The following is a 21,281-nucleotide window of genomic DNA, read 5'->3' on the forward strand; positions in this document are numbered from 1 at the left end:
GTGAAACCCTTTCTGTTTAAATAGGAGAGTGATACTGTAAGCCATAAATTTATAGATAAAATAAATGAATAGTACAATAAAATCAATACAGCTCCGCCAGGTGCCAAGATACAGTTTTATTTAATCAATTCAACTTTAGACATACAGGAAATGTACTTTATGGGATTCCTGTTTGAGGTTTTTAGATGTTTTGAGATTATCTAAATTCAGTGTATTAAAGGAAGATAAAACATACTGTAGCATCTGACCCAGTGTTTTTTGTTTATGTACAGATTAAAAAAAGAAATAAAACTATAACTCAGTAATGATAAACTCATCATGTCCTTGTTTCTTTGCTATTACTGTCATCGAAAGTCACCCTGCTCTTCCTTGAATCCTTGAATCAATAACTCCAAGCTGGGTTGTTTGGTTTGCTGAGGATTAAGGTCGTCTCTGCAGGAGCTGAATTGCTTCTGAAGTGCTTGATGTAGAGTTACCCAATAGCTGGTTACTGTTTGCATTGTTGAACATGCAGGTTGACCTTGTTCTTAGTGGAAAAACATGTGTTAGAGCAAATCCTAACTAACGCTCAGTTAATATAAAAAAAGGAAGAATTATGAGCTTATGTTTGATACTGCACCTGTCACAAACAAATCCGATGTTCACATTTAGCAAAAAAAAAACACAATAGGAAGGGATAAGACCACCATGAACAGGAGGAATGATTTTACATACAGATACTGTGCCTGCTGTACTGTAGCTATAGCCTATGGGCACCTGACCTTAAAGGCAGAATAAATATAAACTCAAGCAGTGCTGGAGTGAATATGCAGAGGATTTTGTGTGATTGACGACTCCATGTAGTTCTTCTGCCACCTCGTGGTGGTAATGCAAATCTGCAAAACGCTGCACATCATCAGCACTCATGTATTACTCACATTGCTGGGATCACTACCTGGTTACATGCTCACATTTTGAAGTTCACGTTTCCTTGTGGGAAACCAGCATCTGGTCCCCATGAGGTGCGGGATCACGTGATTGTTTGAGGTAAAGACGATGGTTAGGCCTGGATGAAGGCTTGTACTGTAGCTGAGCGTTTAGTTGTGATGGTTGTGATAAAAGATTAAACAGAACGACATGTATATATAGTAGCTCTCTTACTCATGATGGTACAAAAAAACCTATTTCACTTTCTTTCACACACAAGGACTTTGCCTTCCTTGTGAGGACCAGATGCAGGTTTACAGTTATTTTTCGACTAGGCTTGAGTTGTGCCTGTAGTTAACATACTTAATTAGGAATCTTACTGCATGAACATAATATACATGCTTGTTAGATGTAGCAGTTTCACACAGGAAATGTGCAGATATTTCTAAAGGAAATATAAACATAACAACACAATTATTGTGTATGTCTTCCTTGCTGACCCATTTGCTAGTTCAGCTTAATTCCTTGTTTTGAGGTCCCTTTGAGTATTTAAGGTTTTTAAGTAAGATTTTGTAGTGTTTCTGTTTAAGTTTTATTTTATTTCTCCAGGACAGATGGATGCGCTCCATCTCCCCTATTGTAGATTCTTGTGGAATTTGGCTTTGTGGCCTTATCTCAGCAAAATGAGGTGATTCCCTCATTAAAGCTTGTCCCTGATAAGGAAGTGGTTAAAGGCATGAGATTCAGACTTGACTACATTTTTACTGGAGACAAGCCTCCGGTCCACACCTTGCTTAATAAATGACCAGCATCACATCAGGGTCAAAGTGTATTTGGTGACTTTGGTCCTGCCACCTCATGTTTTGATTACCTGACTTCTGTCATAACTATGTCCACTTGGTACTAATTATTGTATGAATGGTTATTTCATGTATGTGTGTGTCTGTAGCAGGTTTGGTCCAAAAAAAACAGACCTGAGCACCTGCTCATTTCTAATTTTGGAGAATGCAACATGGGTGTACATACATGTACTGTAGTATTGTACCGATGTACTATTTATGCTATATATAAATGCTATATATAACAGCTGTAGATGGAAACTATACAGTAAAGATTTTGCCTCTAATAAAAAAAAACAGCTAAAATGTATAATTGCTAGGTTAGTAATAAAATTAGAAAAAAACAACTACAGGATATACCTTCTAATCAGAGCAATACAACAAATTAAATATTCATGCATTTTGTTGTATTTGATTATGTTTCAATCACTTTAAGAGATTTCACTCATTTGTACTGTGGGTACGTTCTTTTTCTTGCAGCAAACGAGGACCAGCCGACATAACGCATACACAGGGACGACCAGACTGGGGACACCTGCTAAAAGTAAGATGACCACGCTGATCCATGAAGGATATGGCACAGATGTCAGAGACGGGAACTCCTCCTGTAAAGCACAGGACATACAGTGAAGACAGGTGTAGCAGGCTGGGGGGAATCCATAAGCATAACGGGTGTTTAGACCACAGAGTTAGGGTTCTTACAGAATTCATGTCCCAGACTAAATAGTTGAGATCCTCTTGTGTTTGGGTCACCAGGTAGAAAACTAAGATGACCAGGATGATTAGCGGACTGACAAACCTCCATGAAACTCTCCAGAAGATAGAGGGCTTGTATCCGATCATGAACTCCAAGTCCTCGTAGAATCTGCCACATGAAAGGCCTTAAGTTACAGGTTTTAATACAATGTGAATGTTAATATTATATAATACTAAATTAGTAAGCTAAATGCTACGGGGACGTCTGTAGAGCAAAGTGGCTGCAGTAACCATACTGTACCCCTCTGTACTTATTTTCCTAGAATAGAACTCAAGGCTAATGAGGTAATTCTACTATTTACACTGTGCTGTGCACCAACCTGTCTATGCCATAGAAGTAAACAACTGCAATCATCTCAAACAGGCCGGTGGTTAGCAGGGGAACGGATCCGGCGAAGTTGTCAAAGAGCGTTACCCAATAAATCCCTGACTGCTGCGCGAACAGGAGGGAGATGATGAAGGCGACGACACACGTTGTTCCTGAGACACATGCAGTAACGGGATAGATTTTGTTGGAGGAGGCCACTAATATAGGTGCCTGGCAACGGGTTTATCTTTGGCTGCAGTATAGAAAATACCAGTTAGGGCTTCCTGAGGCCATCTATGAGGAAACATCTTTAGGTCTTTCAAGGGGACCACCACTCCTTCAATGTTTCCGAATAGGGTTGACAAGCCCAGGCAGAGAAGCATGATGAAGAAGAGGACAGACCAGGCTGGAGCGCCAGGCATTTTAGTGATGGCTTCTGTAAACACAATAAAGGCCAGACCTGTTCCCTCCACTCCCTGAGCAAACACAAGGAGGATTAGAGCAAGTTAAAGAACATTAGCTCATGAATCTTAGATTCTTTAATATACTGTACGGTTACCTCACTGAGTAGGTTCTGCAAGTCGCACGTTTTGATGTCTAATCCATGAACAATATCTGGGTAGGTGCTGTTGAGGCGATCAAGCACTGCTTCATAGTTACTCTCAGTGATGTTCTCTTCAAATGGAAGATCAAATGTATTTAATAACGTCATGATGTTTCTAGGAACAAAGTGTGCCGGATTAGGAAGTAAATTGCATAGTATTAAATTGGAACATTAAGGACTTAAGGGACTAGCCTAATCTTCATGGCCACATACTGTGAATACTTACCCACTGACACAGTTGTCATATTTCTCTGTGGCCCTGAAGCCAATGATGGTGTAGGTGACCGTGGCGGCATAGACTGAGGTGAAGCCCGTCACAGCAGACAGGATCACAGCGTCTTGCAAGCAGTTGTTGCTGGGGGAAAAGGCAAGGAAGATGTTTAGGCCAGGTTTCTTTTGACTGTGGCTATAATGACTTTAAAATCTGTGTCTTACTGGACAGGGTTGTAACTTGAGAAAGAGATGAGGCCTCCCCATGCGATGCTGAAGGCGTAAAACACCTGGGCACCCGCATCCAGCCAAGTTGTTGGCTTCATCAGCTCGTCGACCTGAAAGACCGTGTCACAGTCGGCTCAGATTGTGTTATTGTGCACCGTTGTGTTATTGTTTGTTACAGAAGAAGAAGACCATACATTCGGTGTGAAGAGGAACTCTAGTCCACTGAGGGCGCCTTTAAGAGTCAGTCCTCTGATCAGGAAGATAGCCAGCACTATGTACGGCAGGATGGCGGTCACGTACACTGCCTGGGGTCATGACAAGATATTAAACACGGCTAATGACATTTAAGGTGATTTACGTACAGGAAATTCAACAAACCTTGCCTGAAGTTCTGATGCCCCGTATGTAGCAGATACAGATGACTGACCAGGCAGCCAGCAGGCTCACGACTACAGGCCAGTGGAGTCCGCCGGACTCCGATATAGAGGCTGAACTATTCAGACTCACTCTGTAAAAATAATAATCCACAGTAGAGCTCTGTTGACACTCGGGGACATATTCTGCAGACAGAGAAAGTCCTCTGTAAATATTAATCATGAGTAAAGAGCTACTGCTACATTCGCATGCATATGTACATGTTTGGCTAAGTCAATACCTGTTCCATTGTCAGCAAGAGGACACTGAGTCCAAGGCAGCGGGTCTTGAAAGGAATTGAAGAGATACCACATGATCCAGGCTATTAAGGTGTTGTAGTACAGCCCGATTAGAAAGGACACCATCATGGAAGAGATACCTGTGGGACAGCATCATGAGCCGAAATCACACTCACAGGAGACGTTTTCATGGGCGACTTGGTCGCAGCTTACGCTTACCTATACCGGTCAGATAAGGGCTGATGGTCCTCCACACCCCCACGCTGCCTTTTCTAAGCCGCTGGCCGATGGCGAACTCCAGCAGCAGTAGAGGCATCCCCTCGAGCACCAGCAGAATCAGGTAGGGAATCAAAAAAGCACCTAGAACATATACACAGACTTTACTTTTTGCATGTTGACCCGTAATAGATGAGACAAACCTCTCAAACAAGCCCCTAGGGCAGAACTGTGTACAGTAGTAGCACCTGTGCTGTGTTGGGATGTGTAGGCACATTCACTACATTGTTGCTTGCTTGCTTCAGGTCATTGTTGGAAGCTGAACCATCTCCCAGTGTTAGGTTTCATCTGTTCCTGCCATGCTTTACCATAGGGATGGCATGTGCTAGGGCATACAGTAAGCAGTGCATTGCTTGTCTGATTAAGCCATGTCTTTCCTGAAGCTTTTAAAGTCCCTTAGTACTAACTCCACAGCCAAACCGAAGCTGTTGATTTGGCATTTAGGTAAAGGCAGAGTTATTGAGTTTGTCATCCTCCTGGTTGACCTACTAAGCTACTTTTTGTCCAAGTACTCAGTTTGACTAAACAACCAACTAAACTGCTAGTGTTTCCAGACTGAAACCGCTGTGCCCTGAAAAAAAATTCACAATGTTTCTGTTTTCCTGATCTATAGCCACATCACAGTTTTAATGTCAAACTCTACAAATGATTTGACATATATACAGTACACCCTTATAATTTGATTGGTCCAACCTGGCTCTGAATGCTTTTTTTCTCTGATTTGCTTGAGTGCTCAAAACAAGAAGGAGTCTGCGTGCTTTGAGGAACTTATTTGTATAATAAAAATAATACATGCTGCTTGAATGCTGATGTATAATCTTGGATTTTTTTGACCTGCTGTGTTTCCAGCATCATGTGTACTGTATTATTATCAATTATCAATAATGATAGTTTCATTGTTTCAACCATATACGCTTTGATGGACTGAGTAACATCCTAAGGTTTCCATCGCTACAGGCAGAAAATAGCACAACATAAAAGTTGACATAAATTATCTGTCGCAGTCTCGGCTTCCTGGAAACTTCTGGCAACTCTTCTAACTATTTTAAGATGTTTAGTGTAACATTAGCGCACAAGCTGACAGAAAAAGCTGGAGACTGGCTTGTTTTTTTTTGTTTTTTTACTTTTGCCATCACACACTCGCTTCAAATGTTGCTGCGTTTGTGTTTTGGTTTCAGTTTTATAAATCACTCATTATTCATGTTCACAGCTTAAACGTGCAGGTAATTGCAGCTGGAAAACTGATCTGAATCTTGGGGATCAATGATTATTTTAATTAAATATATATTATTTAATTGTATGTCACATAAAATTCCATCAGCAAATTAAAAGCTGTATCCTATTCTATATCTTTCCTGTTATGTGGTGACCTCCTCTGCTCTCCAACTAGGTGATCACTCTCAAGTTACAAACATGGGAGCATTTCCCACTTATCCATGAGCTGGACATTAGATACAAGCTTGAATAAACCATAGTAAATTAGAAAAAATGTGGCCTGTTAGATATATAAACTCATAAGCTGATTATTTTTACCAGTTTCATCTTAGCTCACCTCCGCCATGAGTTTGACACAAGTAAGGGAAACGCCACACATTGCCGATCCCAATGCAGAAACCCACACAGGTCAGGATGTACTGGGATTTGTTGTCCCACTTGGGCCTGTCACTGGCCTCCTCCTTCTCCATCCTCTCCAGATCTTCATAGTTCGGGATCCGTAGATCCAGCCCCGGGTTGGAAACGAGCAGTTTCATGTTGAGGCTCCGCTGAAGCAGAGACGTGGATCCTATCGCCCATCCAAGTCAAAGTGAGGGCTTAGGGTATGCACTCTGCAATGTTGAGACATGTTTTTGCTCTTTTACAGTATCTGGTGCAGACAAGATTAGCTTCTGCACACTCTATACCTCTATTTTTATACCCCCAGTCTTGGTGACAGTTGTTGCTCCAAGAATATTTTAACAGGGGATCATGTGAAGAGGACTGTTGAATAAAAGGTCCACAGATCGGCCGTTAACTTTAGAGCTCATGCCGCTGATTAGAGGAACACCTGGAGATTGACCAGACAACTACAGAGACGTCTAGAACAACGTTGTCACTTTTGCTCACTTATAACTATAACTATAACTTACATTTATTCAGATAAAAGCAAATGTAGCCTGACTTATTACAATTAAGTTAAATAATTTCTTACAGTAAATCTGGGTTTTCTACAATCTGACGGAGTTTTGCATTCGTCTACTTACATCAGGCTGAGACTGACCTACTTTTTCATCTGGTGAAATCCATCCATTGTAGTAACGGATCATACTGTGTGCGCACATAAGCTTTAAATTACAGATCACATACCACAGACTGGATTACTAAACGGGCAGCTGTCCCAGAGACCCCCAGAGACTCCAGCTGTACCTCATCACTAATGGTTCGGCTAGTTCACTGGATCTCATGACTGAACACAGATCACCTGATACGGGTCCTGAAGTAGGTCCCAGAATATTATATAATGTCTGATCTTGAAGTGTGTCAGAATCTAATTTTTAAACCATCACTGTCTTTTTGTTTACAAGTATGCCCAATAAAATAATTCCAGAGCAATCACTCAGACAAGTGGGCAAAACTCTGAGGGGGTTTAATCTCTGATATGCAGGTAGCAGGTAAAATCAGCTTGTTACAGATCATTTCATCCAGCTAAATCACCAGAGAGAAACCTACTTTAGAACCATACAGTAATCAGTGCATGTTGTGCAACATGTTGAGCAAGCCTGGGAGGTGGAGGGAGGACAGTGGAAAAATATAGACTGCAGAAGTTATCACCCAGAGAGGAGCTTACGGAATCGGAATCTCATCTGCGCCTAAAGATGACAGCAGCGTTAATAGTCATACTACAGTACATCTATACTGAGGCAGATACAGACTTAGTATAGTTGACGAGCCTATTTGTTTTACCCTGCCAATACATTTAGAGAGGACGTTTGTCATTTCTTTATCATTCCCTATTTCTAGCTCATGTTTTGTTGCCTTTAACTCAGGTTACCCTGATTTTTAATGTTGTAATGTTGTATTACCATGGCAATGTTAGACATACAGTAAGGACCTTACTAGTCTAAAGTCATAGCAGAGCATCTTAGTTGCTCAGAGGTAATTTAGGAAGTGGCCTTTTCCGTCTGTAAATGAAGTCTCTAAATCTCAAACTGTGTCACTTTGCTCATCTTTTGCCCTTTAAGATGCTGATATAAGTACATGTTTGATAAGGTAACACTATATGAGCTATGGGACAGTTGGCACAGTACTGTGCTTGATAAGGTAGCTCTATATAAGCTATGGAAAGTGGGGGCAGTGCTGTGCTGTATGTATGTTAAAAAAAGAACAATGCTGATAAGAGTAATTACCAGTAGAGTAGTTAGGTATTAACTATGAACAGGTTTGTCACATAAAAGGGTCAAAGGCCAAGTTTATGCAATTTACTCTATACATGTACAAGACTTTAGAAGGTTTTAGGTTTCAGTTGTTCCAACAAAATATAACTATATATACTGTATAAATATTCTTCGTTGGCGTTGTTTTGCATTTATTTGTTTGTAGCCTGCCTGACATGAACAAACGAACCAATTATTCCTTTCAAATGTACAAGTATTAGAAACAGTCAGGCTCAATACTGCATGTAGCGTTCCAAGAAAGTGGTCATCATTGGTTAACACGTTATATCCTGACAGTAGAATGCATCACTCTTCAGGTTAGCCATTACTCCAGAAGCCCTAGTACTCATCGCTAATCATTACTCTTAACTGATGACGCTTTAATTCTTCTCTCTCGGTGCTATCAATGAGTAATATATTCAACCTGCTTTTAGGCTTCACAAACCAAGGACCAGTTGTGCTACTGAGGAAAAATGAAGTTCACAGTTGAGAAATGTAATTGTAGCTCTGGCCTTTTGTAATCTCTTTAAGTCCTGCATTGCAAATGTTGCTTAGATAATATTGCATATAAAAGACATTTTAATATCTCTAGTTTTCCCGAGTGTAAGTGCTGAGCATATAACAGTATTATATAACATTAAATTAATTTATATTTTTTTACATTATACCAAACATGTGGAAACTGGGTTTTAAGGTTCTGTCTTTAAAGCCACAAGGCCACTCTGGTGCTTTTCACTATCACTCTACAGTCATGAGGAAGAAAAAGCAAGAAACTAATATACAAGTAATAAAAAGGTCATTCATACATATGCACTTATTTTAGTATTATAAAATAAAACCTTCCTATCCTAAAGATTCCTTATCTTTGTCACTCATTTGTATTTTGGCAAAGATCGTGTCCACTGTGTCGTCTCTGTGCTCCTTTTTGCTACAGCATTTCCTCTGAATGAATTTAAAGAGGGCGACTGCTGGGACGACCAAACTGGGGATTCCAGCCAAGATGAAGACGATTACGTAGGTCCAGGAAGGGTAAGGACGTGGGTCAAGGGTGGGGAAGCTCTCCTGTGGCCAGAGTCAAAGAGAATGTCACAATTTACAGCACCATTAGGTCTGAGGTGACAAACGTGTGATTAACCATCATAAATTTGAAAAAAAACCATAATAGACTTTTGACCATCAGCAAATATTTGAGATTGTTTTTTGTGGGGGGCGGGTAAATACTTACCGCCTCCTGATCCCAGACCAAATAAGTAATTTCTTTTGTGACTTCGGTGACAAAGTAGAAAATCAGAATGAAGACCATGATGAGTGGGCTGACCACTCTCCACGTTACTTGCCAGAATAGATTAGGCTTGTGGCCAATCATAAACTCAATGTCCTTGTTAAACCTGGTTAGACGCAATAAAAGGAGGACACATTAGCTCGGAGTGTACGAAAGCCTCCATAAAACACAACCCTGCACTTTTATTAGTTACTGGCAGTAAATAGAGGAAACTGTGTATCTAATAATCTGGGCTCAGCAGGTTAAAACTGTACTTTACAGGAATATAACTTATCATTGCCTAAAAAAAACAATATAGACATTATGCACCTTTTTAACATATTTGACATATTTTCGATTCCTTATTATAAACTCGCTAGTTTGTACAAAACAAACGATCTCTCCTGTGGTGATTGAGAGGCATTATCTCTGTTCCAAGGTCAAACTGTAATGTGCTGATTACTTCCTGCTTTATTTCAATAATGTGCAATGACCCGGAAAGACCTATAGTAAACACTAAATGCAAGTGTGATCACATGCTCACAATGACGGCAGTGAGAAGATGCAGCATAAAATAATATTCACGTACACACAGAACTAGTGGCTGCACAGCCGATAGAAGACTGAGACTCACCTGTCTACACCATAGACGTAGATCACAACAATCATTTCACAAAATCCGATGACTAGTAGAGGGATGGAGCCAGCGAAGTTGTCAAAAAGAGCCAGCCAATAGTTTCCAGAGCGCAGGGCAAAAATGAGCCCAAAGGCGAAAGAGACCAGACAGGTCAGACCTGTGGAAATCAAACTGGTCACACTCACATATTTGGAGCTGGAGGTGGAAATGTAGGTTATAGTACTCGAATATCAGTAATTACCACACACAACTTCTTTGGGCCAGGTTCTGGGCAAGACTTTGAGGTCTTGCAAAGGAACCACCACTCCCTCAATGTTTCCAAACATAGTTGAGAGGCCGAGACAGAAGAGCATGATGAAGAAGAGCACTGCCCAGAGGGGAGAGATGGGCATCTTGATGATAGCCTCTGTGAACACGATGAAAGCCAACCCTGTTCCCTCCACACCCTGAAAGAGTCAATGCCCACATTTAAATCGATCACCCTCGGGGATCCATTCTTTGAGACTAAACTGAATTGATTTAATTTCTGACCTGACTGAGGAAAGTCTTCAAGTCACACGTCTGTAGTTGTAACTCTTGGATGATGTCTGGGCTTGTCTGGTTGAGCTGGCCCAGCACGTCGTGGTAATTGCTTTCGGTGATGTTGTTTTCAGGATAGTTGAAGGTGTTCATCAGCTTCAGTATGTTGCTACAAAAACAGCCCATGGAGATGAGTTCAGTTCGTCACAGCTCATCACATTCATCTTTTGGTCTCCGGCCGGCATGACACTCACTCTCCCATGCAGTCGTCGTAGTTCTGCGTGGCCCTGAAGCCGATGATGGAGTAGATGACTGTGGCGGAGTACACCGAGGTGCAGCCGTTGATGATGGAGATGACCACGGCGTCCTGCTCACAGTTGTTGCTGCAAGACGATGATGAGGAAAGCCCGTGTGAGGAGAAGCGTGGAAGGGCTTCCTGTGTGGCTGCGTTAGGACTTTTACTCACTGAACTGAGTTGTAACTGGAGAAGGAGATGAGACCTCCAAAAGCCAAGGAGAAGGAGTAGAAAACCTGAGCACCTGCATCCAACCAGGTCGCTGGATTCATTAATTCATTCACCTACAGTAAAAGTAAATAATGATGTGCAGTTGTTGGTACAGTAGTTGCCTGTCTGATTTTCCATGGTACATTATATAATAAGTAATAAACCACTAAATCCATTGACAATACAACTGGTCTGTCCATTGATGATTGTTTGACAATACAATGATACAGTATCAGCTTCACTATCAGCTGCTATCAGCATTCGACTGATCAAAGCTTCGACCAGAAACCTTCATTACAGTCCATTTATTTGGTTGATGTGTTGCAACAGCGCTTACATCTGGTGTGAAGAGGAACTTGATTCCCTCTACGGAGCCTTTGAGGGTCAGTCCTCTGATGAGGAAGATGGTGAGGACGAGATACGGCAGAGTGGAAGTGATGTACACGGCCTGAGAAGGTGTAGTTTGACAATCAGCCACAGATACACCGGAGTATTTGTACTTATACACCGTGCCTGTTGTATCACGAGCATATTGGAATAGTTGCAGCCTGACGTTCAGACCTTTCCAGTGGTCTCGATTCCCCGGATGCAGCAGACATAGAGCACAGTCCAGGCAGCCACCAGGACTAGCACCATCCACCACTGCAGGTCTCCAGGCTCGTCGATAGCGGTCGAAATGTTCAGAGTCTCCCTGTAAAAGAAGTAGTCGACGGTGCTGCTCCGTGCACACTCCTCCACCACCCCTGCAAAAGAAGGAGGATTTAGTCTTTCTTCCTGTGCTCAGTGTTATCTTGACAGACAAAGTCAAACCGTACCTGTCTTGTTAGTGTTGAGGGGACACTGGCTCCAAGGCAGCGGATCCTGGAAGGAATTGAAGAGGTACCACATGATCCAGGCCATGATGGTGTTGTAGTACATCCCCACCAGAAAGGAGACCAGCAAGGAAGCGATGCCTGTGACAAAATAAAAGGATTTAAAAGATATATATACTGTAGGTGGTGGAAAGACCATCTGGACAAAGAGACGCACACTGTACCCACCAAGCCCGGTCATGTGGGGATTGATGGAGCGCCACACTCCCACGCTGCCTTTCCTCAGTCGCTGCCCGATGGCGAACTCCAGGTGCAGCAGTGGGATCCCCTCAAGAACCAGGAGAATGAGGAACGGAATCATAAACGCTCCTGCAAGCGTAGTATTCAAGCAATTAATGTGAGAAACAGCCAGCATCAATTTGTAAGTGTATTTTTCAGAAGATAGAGAAGAAACAAGAATCACGTTTTCAAATCCAGATATGTAGCACTGAAGTTAATAATAACATTTTATACCAATAGAACTATTCTCTAAAGAACTTGCTTTAGTAAAAACACAATTTCACGACACTTTTCTACAACTCAATCTCAGCAAATAGTGAGTTACTAATAATATGATGCAAATAATAAGTTAATTCATATACATTTATATACTGCTTGAAGGTGGTTTGTGAGCGAATTGTATAATGTCTTTATTTACAACAGTATTTATCATACAGTTACAGCTGTATTTATCATACAGTTGTAAATAAAGACATTATACATTTCGCTCACAAACCACCTTCAAGCTATTTGGTATTGAGATTTTTGTATCTTGAAAGCTTTCTATCAAAAATATATCTTGCAACATATAAGCTACCCTGATTCGAGCTGAGCCTCATTCAGCTTGTTGAGTAATCTTACACAGCATTTAATATATCGAGTCTGATGTCATGTGCTACACAAATATTTTCCATTTTATTGGAAAAGCAAACATTGATGGAGACATGGATCAAATGCATTCCCAGGTTTGCTCCGAAGGGTGCTATGGTGTGTGTGTGGGGGGGGCACACAGTCGTAGGTTTAGATCTCCAATGTGAGGACGCCAATATCTAACGCAGGTACATGTACCCGTGTCCCTTCTTACCTCCTCCGTGGCTCTGACACAGGTAGGGGAACCTCCAGACGTTGCCGAGCCCCACGCAGAAGCCCACGCAGGTGAGCAGGTACTGGGCTTTGTTGTCCCATTTGGGCCTGTCTCCAGCCTCCTCCGTTTCCATCCGTTCTAAATCCTCATGGGAGGGGATCCTGTCGTCCAGTCCTGGGTTCGGTAACTTCAGCTTCATGGTTGGTTATTATAAACGGCGGTTGTATAAATCTATAAAAGGTGGCTGTTGTTTCCCCTGCAGCCAATTCTCTGGCGACCCCGGCTCTTCTGCCTCCAGTCCAAGGGATGCTGAGGTGTGTACTGTGACATCCCACAGCTACGTTAGTCGTTATAGTCTGTGTCGTATTGTGTCAAGTCAGCAAGAGTAAAGGAAAAGGGTCCAGCCTTCTTGATAATGTTTAATACATCACAAGGGGTGCCATCTTCAGCCCGTTCCTGACTGATGCATTTGTTATTCATGAGGTTGTAAAAGCCGCAACGTGTGATGCAGGAAATAACAAGACATCGTAAAAACAGAAAACTTGATTAATGTCAATAAGAGAAACTCTTTAATAAGTAACTTTATACAAAAGCAGCAAAATACTTTTTAGCAAATCTTATCTTAACTATGCGGCCAATCCCTTTCAAGTCCTTGGGCTTTATTGTGCTTGCATACACTGTATGCCAATTCAGATTGTACAGACATGACTAGCTCTCACACGTAGGCATCATCAAAGCGTGGCTGCATTAAGGTTATTTATCATATTCCGTGTGGAAATATCAGGGGGCTTCACCACAGTGGTTTTCTTGTAGACTTATTCTTGTAATGTGCGATAGTTGGGCAGTTCAGAGAGGATTCACTGTAAGTCCTCCAAATCTTATCAGTGCTTCTTTCGACTGCAATCATTAACTAGAGGCAGGCAGGTGTCCATGTAGCTGTTATATCCAGGCCTAATTTAAGGATCTTAGTATCAGCATGACCAAGGCTATCACACCTTGAGGGAACATGAGCTGGTGGCAACAGGACGCCTGCATATCCAGCTGACGTAAGTTGGTTAAGGTGGGTGACAGTGATTGCATCACTGATGTGATATCTCTGCTCAGAATAAATTATAAATACCAGCGACAACAAAAATTCATGTTTGTATTCTTTACATTCATTCATTTTTTAGATCAATTATGAAGCTTTGATCTTACCACTGTTAAGTATGAGAGCTGTTTCACTATAAATACTGATGTCTCACCATAAAAATACCAACTGTACCGTATTAAAATTTATATTTGCAATAGATGTGTTTTATGATGTAACCTTCAATAAAAACAGCATCATTTCTGAAGATCATTACTGGGAACCTGCCTCAAATTTGTTTTGTGCTAAATGTGTCTTACTCTAAACCTCTCTTCAAGTTATGTCAATTATGTTAATAATCTTATCTTAATAATGTTTTTACAAACATTAAACTTCATACTAAAATTTTAATGAATTAATTAAATAAATACACATATCTGTAACATGGTTTGTTTATTTTTTTCATATATATTTTTAGGTATTTTCTTCCAGTGGTTTATATTTTGTTTTTGGTGAATCAACGAGTCAAATTGTTTCTTAATATACAGCAATAATATGGAAGTGTACATTTATCAGCACATTACCTTAACTCTACAACAAAATACAAATTAAACCAAGTTAAGCAGTTAATACTATGCAGTTCCAACCATACCAATAAATAAATCTATTTTATGCACTGGTCCATTTGTGCTGATTCAGTTTGTGTGCCTCATTTGGATTTTAATTTACAGTACATTCTATTGGGCAACACAGACTGGAGTCCTTCCCGCTTTAAGAGTCATGCATGTCGATTCTGGCGGAGACGGTGTTGAGCTCTTTCTTTCCGATTCTTTTCTTGCAGCAGCATCTTTGGAATAATTTGTACAAAGCGCATCCTGGGATGAGAAGACTGGGAACTCCTGCCAGAATGAAGATAATAACATAGACCCAGTCGGGATACGGCAGCGTGTCCATCACTGGGAAGTTGGGCTGTAAGCGTGACAAAGAAGAGGTGCAAAAATAAAAAAACATATTCTAGTTTGAATATGATGAGGTGAAGCAGCGATACTGAACATACCGAGTTTGGATTCCAGGCGATGTAGGTCAGTTTACTGCTGACTTTACTGACAAAGTAAAACAGGAAGATGACCAAGACAATCAAAGGGCTGACCACTCTCCATGTGACCTGCCAGAAGATGTTTGGCTTGTGTCCAATCATGAACTCAATATCCCTGTTAAACCTGGTAAAGAAAGAGATCTGACTCAATACATTTCATTTAGGAGCATTACTCATCAAGCACCATTACACTGAAAATCCAGATTAATGACCTGGTGGATTGATCTTATTGTTTACCTGTCCATTCCGTATATATAGGCTACAGCAACCATCTCACAGAAGGCAATAATGAGCAGAGGGATGGAGCCCGCGTATCCGTCGAACAGCGCCAACCAGTAACTACCGGACCGCAGAGCAAAGATGAGCGCGATCAAGAAGGAAGTGAAACAGACAATTCCTGGAAAGAGCCACATCACACGTTGAGCGTGCAAACATCATTGTGAGGGTCATCGTGGTCATCCTGTTCCCGCATGTCTGGAGGCTGGTTTACCTGTCAGCACCTCTTTGGGCCACTTCTTAGGGAAGATGTTGAGATCCTGCAAAGGAACCACGCATCCCTCAATGCTTCCAAACATGGTGGAGAGGCCAAGACAGAAGAGCATGATGAAGAAGAGCACGGACCACAGAGGTGAGATAGGCATCTTTGTAATGGCCTCGGTGAAGACGATGAAGGCCAGGCCTGTTCCCTCCACGCCCTGGAAAACAAGAGTAGGATCACCTTAAAAGACTGAAGAACAGAGAAGAATCGTGAGGCTTCCTGATTAAATCATACATCACTGAGAAAGGTCCTCAGGTTGCAGGTGTTGAGGTCCAGCCCTTGGATGACCTCTGACCCCGCTATCGTACTGTTGAAATTCTGCAGCATCTCATCGTAGTTGCTGTCTGTGATGGCCCCCTCAGCTAGATCGAAAGCGTTCAGCAGCATCACGATGTTCCTGCAAGAGAAGGGTCGATTAAAGCTTTTTTCCTTATTCACGTATGCATTCCAATCGACGACTTCAAGGGCACCTACTCGTTGAGGCAGGCGTCGTACTGCTCTGTTGCACGGAAGCCAATGATGGAGTAGATAACGGTGGCAGCGTAGATAGAAGTGCAGCCATTAATAATTGAGATGATAACAGCATCTTGCTCACAGTTGTTACTAGAAAACAAGAAAAAGTGAACAATTTTATGCCTGAGATAAATCACATTTAAGGGAGAACTGCATTAAATATCAACAGTGGCCATTTACTTGTCAACATATTAAGAACGAGCAAACATACAGTATTAGTCTATTTATCAGCACTGATAAGATTAAGTAGAATGTAGTGTGCATACGTCCACAGCACAGTAGCGCGTACTCACTGAATAGGGTTGTAGCTGGAGAAGGCGATGAGGCCTCCAAAGGCCAGAGAGAAGGAGTAGAAGACTTGAGCTCCCGCATCCAACCATGTAGACGGGTCCTTCAGCTCATCCAGCTGCAAACCAGTCACGGCGTTAGCGGACTGTGGGTCTGTCAGAGAGGACGTAATAACCACGGCATCGTACTCACGTCCGGCGTGAAGAGGAACTTGATCCCGTCCACGGAGCCCTTCAGAGTGAGCCCTCTGATCAGGAAGATGGTGAGGACCACGTAGGGCAGCGTGGAGGTGATGTACACGGCCTGAGGACGGGGAAACGCGCCAACGGTGCCGTTTGTTACGGTGGAAAACAAAATGGAGCTTATAGAATTCATTATGCATGAGTAGTGTAGTCACTTAGTTTTTTAATTTCAAAATAAAAGCTTTTTTTTCTTTTATATTCATATTTTACAGCATGTCAACAATGACTATGTGTAGTTACAAGTGAGGTTGCCTTTCGTTTAGCCAGCTGTCTGTCTGGGGAATGGATAATGTCTGACTACTCAGCATTACTCAGGCTTTTATTGTTATTATACTGCCTTAGTGTCATATATGTAATAGCAGCGCCATATAATTGTATTAATATTTCTGCCAACATTACACGACTCATACTGGTTTTATTGTGGTCATATATGGGAATGGGAAGTGCTGCTTCAGACTAACTGTGGTTGACTAGTGTCCCCTTGCACAACTCTGTTTGAACACAGACAGACAGACAGACAGACAGACAGACACACACACACACACACACACACACACACACACACACACACACACACACACACACACACACACACAGTGGGCGCCCCACCTTGCCTGTGGTCTCGATCCCTCTGATGCAGGACACGTAGAGCAAACTCCAAGCGGCGGCCAAGCACACCACCATCCACCACTGCAGACCTCCAGCATCATCTATGGCCTCCGAGGTGTTCAGCGTCTCCCTGTACCAGAAGTAGTCCACTGGAGAGCTGCGCTTGCATTCTGAAACGGGCTCTGCAGGGAGCGAACGTGGGGTGGGTCAGTCGGGACTCATTGTTCAGGCAACGAAGGCCGATGAGCTGGTGACATGCCTGTGAAGTTAGCGTTCAGAGGACACTGGCTCCACGGCAACGGGTCCTGGAATGAGTTAAAGAAGTACCACATCACCCAGGCAATGATGGTGTTGTAGTACATGCCCACCAGGAACGACACTGTCATGGCTGCAATGCCTGTAACCAAAAGGGGGGAAACTGTAAACCTTGCTCCGCTGTGGCTTTCACTACAGTAACCATGCACGTGCTCACCAACACCAGTCAGGTAAGGGTTAATCGCTGACCAAACTCCCACACTGCCCTTCCTGAGGCGTTGGCCAATGGCGAACTCCAGGTGCAGCAGTGGGATCCCCTCCAGCACCAGTAGGATAAGAAAGGGGATCATAAAGGCTCCTGGGGACAAAGCAAGGACACGGGAACATAGACACGTGTGCGCATCTCGACACACTGGGACTGTTTGTACAGTTCTTCTAGCATGTGTGGGTAGCGTTCGTATCAAGTCACTTAGGCATCGTCAGTCGCTCCAACCATGTATTTACAATGGAAGCTTTTATTGTCTTCGCTATCGTGCGTGACTTTGCATGTGGATAAGCATCAGGGCTGAAAGTTCAGTCGTACTGCGATAGCGGAGATTTAAATCAGCTGACATGGTGAAGCTGGATGACGTGACAGACTGTAAAGCACATGAATCATAATTCAAAGGTCTGGAGGTAGAGCTGTGTTTGCTGCCCCCTGCTGGCGAGGAAGACACACACACGTAACATCAACTTACTGCGTGATTTTAAAACTATTAAGCATGTTTTTGGATTTAAATGAAGTAGACTTAACAAATAATATAGTATTTAGGAAAATACAGAGTAGTGAGACAGGAAACTGTCAGATGAGCCCCTTTTTGAATTTTAGTCATATAAATGTTGGCAGCCTGGTTCAGTGTAGCAGAGGTGGACAACCCTGGCTGTCTTTTCCAATGGTCCATGCCCTATACGCTGTTATTACCTGGATCACGGGCAGGAAATGAGGAGAGGAAGTCACCATGTTGCTTGGGTGTGAAGTCAGTGGCTTGGAGTTTCCTACCTTCTGATTGGCTGAACTCAAAGCAAGCAGGACGGTGGCTCTACATGAGCCCATGGGGCCAGCTGTGGTTTAACATCTGTACTGTACGTCAACATTCATGTCTATTCAGCCGTTCTTTGATGCAAACTGATGAATGGCATCATTCATTACACATTTGTCACCTAGAATCGAATGTGCAGACCAGTGTATTTAAAATGAGATGCACTAAATGTATCATATCTGCCTGCTCCATTTTTATGAATGGCTACAGAATCTGTATGACTGATTAGGTCGTGTTGGCCAGCTCGTGATATGCAGTTTTCCCTGATAAGTGTGATATACTTTAACCTCAGCACAAGGACATGTTTATATTTACATGTGGTGAAACCCATAACCATCAAGAGGTAAAGTTCAGTCCTCGATGCTGAAAGTCAGTGTCTCCTCCCTCTTGTTACGTGTCAGTCTGTGTCACCTCCAGTTCACACAATTCCTTTAACTAAAACTTAAACAATACCATAATATAAATCTCTCAAATTAAACGTACAGGGATTTAAGTAATCAGCTGATGTTTGCTAATGGATAGTAGCGCCTTATATAGTACAAGCACAGCCAGTTAATATTTAACCTAAATGGCTATGAGTGCAAATATTAAGCTCAGATTATGCATCATTTATAGCTGTGGTCTGTTTGCCCACCATGTGCCTGTTTTCTTCTTCTATGTCTAATGTACGACCTCAGAAACTGAGCTCAGTCCGAACACGAGTCACGTCATGCTTGTTTACTGATGATAGAATCATAAAATGTATAATATTGCTGGAAGTCCTTTTTTAAAGGCGTGTTGCTGTGCAGCTGCAGATTCGATGCGCTTACTGTACCTCCTCCGTGGCTCTGACACAGGTAGGGGAACCTCCAGACGTTGCCGAGCCCCACGCAGAAGCCCACGCAGGTGAGCAGGTACTGGGCTTTGTTGTCCCATTTGGGCCTGTCTCCAGCCTCCTCCTTCTCCATCCTCTCCAGATCCTCATGAGAGGGGATCCGGTCCTCGAGTCCAGGGTTGGGAAGAACCAGCCTCATGGTGTGAGTCGACCCGGGCTTCAGCTCTGCAGTAACAGGCAATGAGGCAGAGCTGACGGTCGTGATGCTACCTGTCGCGACTGTGTCGTGTGACTGTGCTCAGGTCGTCTCACCTCCGAGATTATCTTTCCATCTCATTCAGCATCTTGGAGGTGCACGGCTGCATGGGTGTCACCGTCGTAAAACGCCTCGCCAGTAATAACAGGTTTGCTATTAACCGTGTGCTAATCTGCCGTCAGAGTCAGCACATTTAAACTAATACCACACATCCTTATAAAGGATTCAACATATCTGACCTAACTACAAAATATTTTTTTCTGGGTGTGAGAAAATTAAGATCAAAAGTCACATCTCTGTCAGATAAGAGGGAATAATGCAGGTACTGTATTAACAAAAATAGTCTTTAAACACAACTATTTAATTTACTTCTATCACATCTACTGATGCTAATGATGGTGCTTGTTTTAGGTAACTTGTATGCTACTGTATCTAGTAATTGTAGTAAGTCTCAGGTTCATATTGTAACAGGAAACTGTTCATCCATCATCCTTTATGTGATCCAGGTCAATCATAAGAGTTGCTAGTGGCATTAAACTAAATGTAGAGGCTCCAAAGGTGCAATGTTTGTCTCCAGAATGTAACGAATATGGAGAAGGTTCAACCTAAATCATTCCAAACATGCTGAGGTGGTTATCAGCGTGAGTTCAGTCTGACGGGGTGACGATGGCTCTATGCAGGACAGTGCTGCAGAGATAGCGATTAGAGACCGTGCGCTGAACTGTTGTCAGGGTGTGTACAGAAATCTTTGCACTTTGGGCGAGAGAGCTTTATTTCAATAAAACAGCATGTTTTCAACACGGAGACATTTCAAAAGCAAACAAACCTTAAAGCACAAAGAAATTAAAACATGAATAAAATGTATTTGGACAAAACAAACGCTAAACGTAAGGATGACTCTCCCAGTCTGTGAGTCCTGTTTGACCTCAGAAATCTGAAGTTGTTGACACAAACCGGGCTATTTTACTGCAACTGCTAATGAGGAACGTCTGGACATGAGATCTCCAACCCTTAACACTGGGTGTTCTAACGTGTTCTAACGACTTCCTGCCCTCTTGTGGTAACACAAACACTTACTGTCATTTGCAGGTGCACAAAGAGCCTAGTCGTGTCTGAAGTATTAATATACAGGAGCACTTTTCTTAATGTGTTTCACGTTTCACCTCCACCTGCATTCATTGGATGATTTGCCTTTTATTGAGGAAATGTGTGCCGTCATGTTTCTTCTGTATGTCAGTATGTTTGGGTTTAGTGTCATCAGTACATCCCCAGTGGTCAGCTTGAGCTTCTTCCTACCTGCATTTACAAACGTTGACCACACGATGGTGCCATTTATTAAGGTTCTGTCTAATCCACGAAGTCGCCTCATCTGGTTGTGTCAGTTTTACTGGAGGGTGAGTTCAAAGCAAACTCGTGTCCATTATACAATGATATTTACATTTGTAGTTTTAAAAGGAAAAAGTTGTTTTTTTTAAT

The 21,281-nt window shown here is 42.4% G+C and overlaps 3 protein-coding genes and 1 long non-coding RNA gene across 6 annotated transcripts; 1 reads left to right on the plus strand and 3 right to left on the minus strand.

Moving 5' to 3' along the window:
* Positions 1 to 96: 96 nt before the first annotated feature.
* Positions 97 to 6,586, minus strand: LOC114865580 (sodium-dependent neutral amino acid transporter B(0)AT1-like). Of its 2 annotated transcripts, XM_029166823.2 has the most exons (12): positions 6,332 to 6,586; positions 4,723 to 4,863; positions 4,506 to 4,643; positions 4,229 to 4,410; positions 4,045 to 4,155; positions 3,848 to 3,960; positions 3,639 to 3,767; positions 3,368 to 3,527; positions 3,080 to 3,284; positions 2,822 to 2,981; positions 2,448 to 2,610; positions 97 to 2,350 (listed from the first exon to the last, which is right to left on the minus strand). In XM_029166823.2, exons 1-12 carry the CDS (start codon positions 6,528 to 6,530, stop codon positions 2,177 to 2,179), a joined length of 1,875 nt encoding a protein of 624 aa, XP_029022656.1. In that variant the 5' UTR covers positions 6,531 to 6,586; the 3' UTR covers positions 97 to 2,176. The 2 variants fall into 2 exon arrangements, with proteins under 2 accessions (XP_029022656.1, XP_055368834.1); XM_055512859.1 differs by lacking the exons at positions 97 to 2,350; positions 2,822 to 2,981 and having other exon boundaries at positions 2,471 to 2,610.
* Positions 6,445 to 10,878, plus strand: LOC121202586 (uncharacterized). 2 transcript variants are annotated; one of them, XR_008696113.1, is made up of 3 exons: positions 6,445 to 6,583; positions 9,124 to 9,218; positions 10,741 to 10,878. It is a non-coding gene; the product is annotated as an uncharacterized LOC121202586 (long non-coding RNA). The 2 variants fall into 2 exon arrangements; XR_005898331.2 differs by having other exon boundaries at positions 6,486 to 6,596.
* Positions 6,606 to 13,558, minus strand: LOC114865579 (sodium-dependent neutral amino acid transporter B(0)AT1-like). The gene is made up of 12 exons (XM_029166822.3): positions 13,047 to 13,558; positions 12,152 to 12,292; positions 11,927 to 12,064; positions 11,673 to 11,854; positions 11,449 to 11,559; positions 11,073 to 11,185; positions 10,861 to 10,989; positions 10,619 to 10,775; positions 10,329 to 10,533; positions 10,085 to 10,244; positions 9,415 to 9,577; positions 6,606 to 9,251 (listed from the first exon to the last, which is right to left on the minus strand). Exons 1-12 carry the CDS (start codon positions 13,243 to 13,245, stop codon positions 9,033 to 9,035), a joined length of 1,917 nt encoding a protein of 638 aa, XP_029022655.1. The 5' UTR covers positions 13,246 to 13,558; the 3' UTR covers positions 6,606 to 9,032.
* Positions 13,559 to 14,567: 1,009 nt separating this feature from the next.
* On the minus strand, positions 14,568 to 19,805 carry LOC114865571 (sodium-dependent neutral amino acid transporter B(0)AT1-like). Its single transcript, XM_055512819.1, has 12 exons — positions 19,550 to 19,805; positions 17,874 to 18,014; positions 17,661 to 17,798; positions 17,402 to 17,583; positions 16,743 to 16,853; positions 16,556 to 16,668; positions 16,224 to 16,352; positions 15,984 to 16,146; positions 15,702 to 15,906; positions 15,449 to 15,608; positions 15,173 to 15,335; positions 14,568 to 15,084 (listed from the first exon to the last, which is right to left on the minus strand). The coding sequence occupies exons 1-12, from the start codon at positions 19,746 to 19,748 to the stop codon at positions 14,887 to 14,889; spliced, it is 1,902 nt and encodes a 633-aa protein (XP_055368794.1). The 5' UTR covers positions 19,749 to 19,805; the 3' UTR covers positions 14,568 to 14,886.
* Positions 19,806 to 21,281: the final 1,476 nt, after the last annotated feature.

This window comes from Betta splendens, chromosome 11 (genome assembly GCF_900634795.4).
Source record: "Betta splendens chromosome 11, fBetSpl5.4, whole genome shotgun sequence".
Lineage (NCBI taxonomy): Eukaryota > Metazoa > Chordata > Actinopteri > Anabantiformes > Osphronemidae > Betta > Betta splendens.

Coding starts and splice junctions, on each gene's coding strand:
- LOC114865579 (XM_029166822.3), bottom strand. CDS start 13,245: ATGAAGCTGAAGTTACCGAACCCAGGACTGGACGACAGGATCCCCTCC. Junction 12,065..12,151: donor TCCCCACATGACCGGGCTTG/GTGGGTACAGTG, acceptor ATTTTGTCACAG/GCATCGCTTCCTTGCTGGTC. Junction 10,245..10,328: donor GCCCAAAGAAGTTGTGTGTG/GTAATTACTGAT, acceptor TGATTTCCACAG/GTCTGACCTGTCTGGTCTCT.
- LOC114865580 (XM_029166823.2), bottom strand. CDS start 6,530: ATGAAACTGCTCGTTTCCAACCCGGGGCTGGATCTACGGATCCCGAAC. Junction 4,864..6,331: donor GTGTCAAACTCATGGCGGAG/GTGAGCTAAGAT, acceptor TATATGTTCTAG/GTGCTTTTTTGATTCCCTAC. Junction 4,156..4,228: donor GCATCAGAACTTCAGGCAAG/GTTTGTTGAATT, acceptor TCATGACCCCAG/GCAGTGTACGTGACCGCCAT.
- LOC114865571 (XM_055512819.1), bottom strand. CDS start 19,748: ATGAGGCTGGTTCTTCCCAACCCTGGACTCGAGGACCGGATCCCCTCT. Junction 17,799..17,873: donor CCCTTACCTGACTGGTGTTG/GTGAGCACGTGC, acceptor TTTTGGTTACAG/GCATTGCAGCCATGACAGTG. Junction 17,584..17,660: donor TCTGAACGCTAACTTCACAG/GCATGTCACCAG, acceptor CGCTCCCTGCAG/AGCCCGTTTCAGAATGCAAG.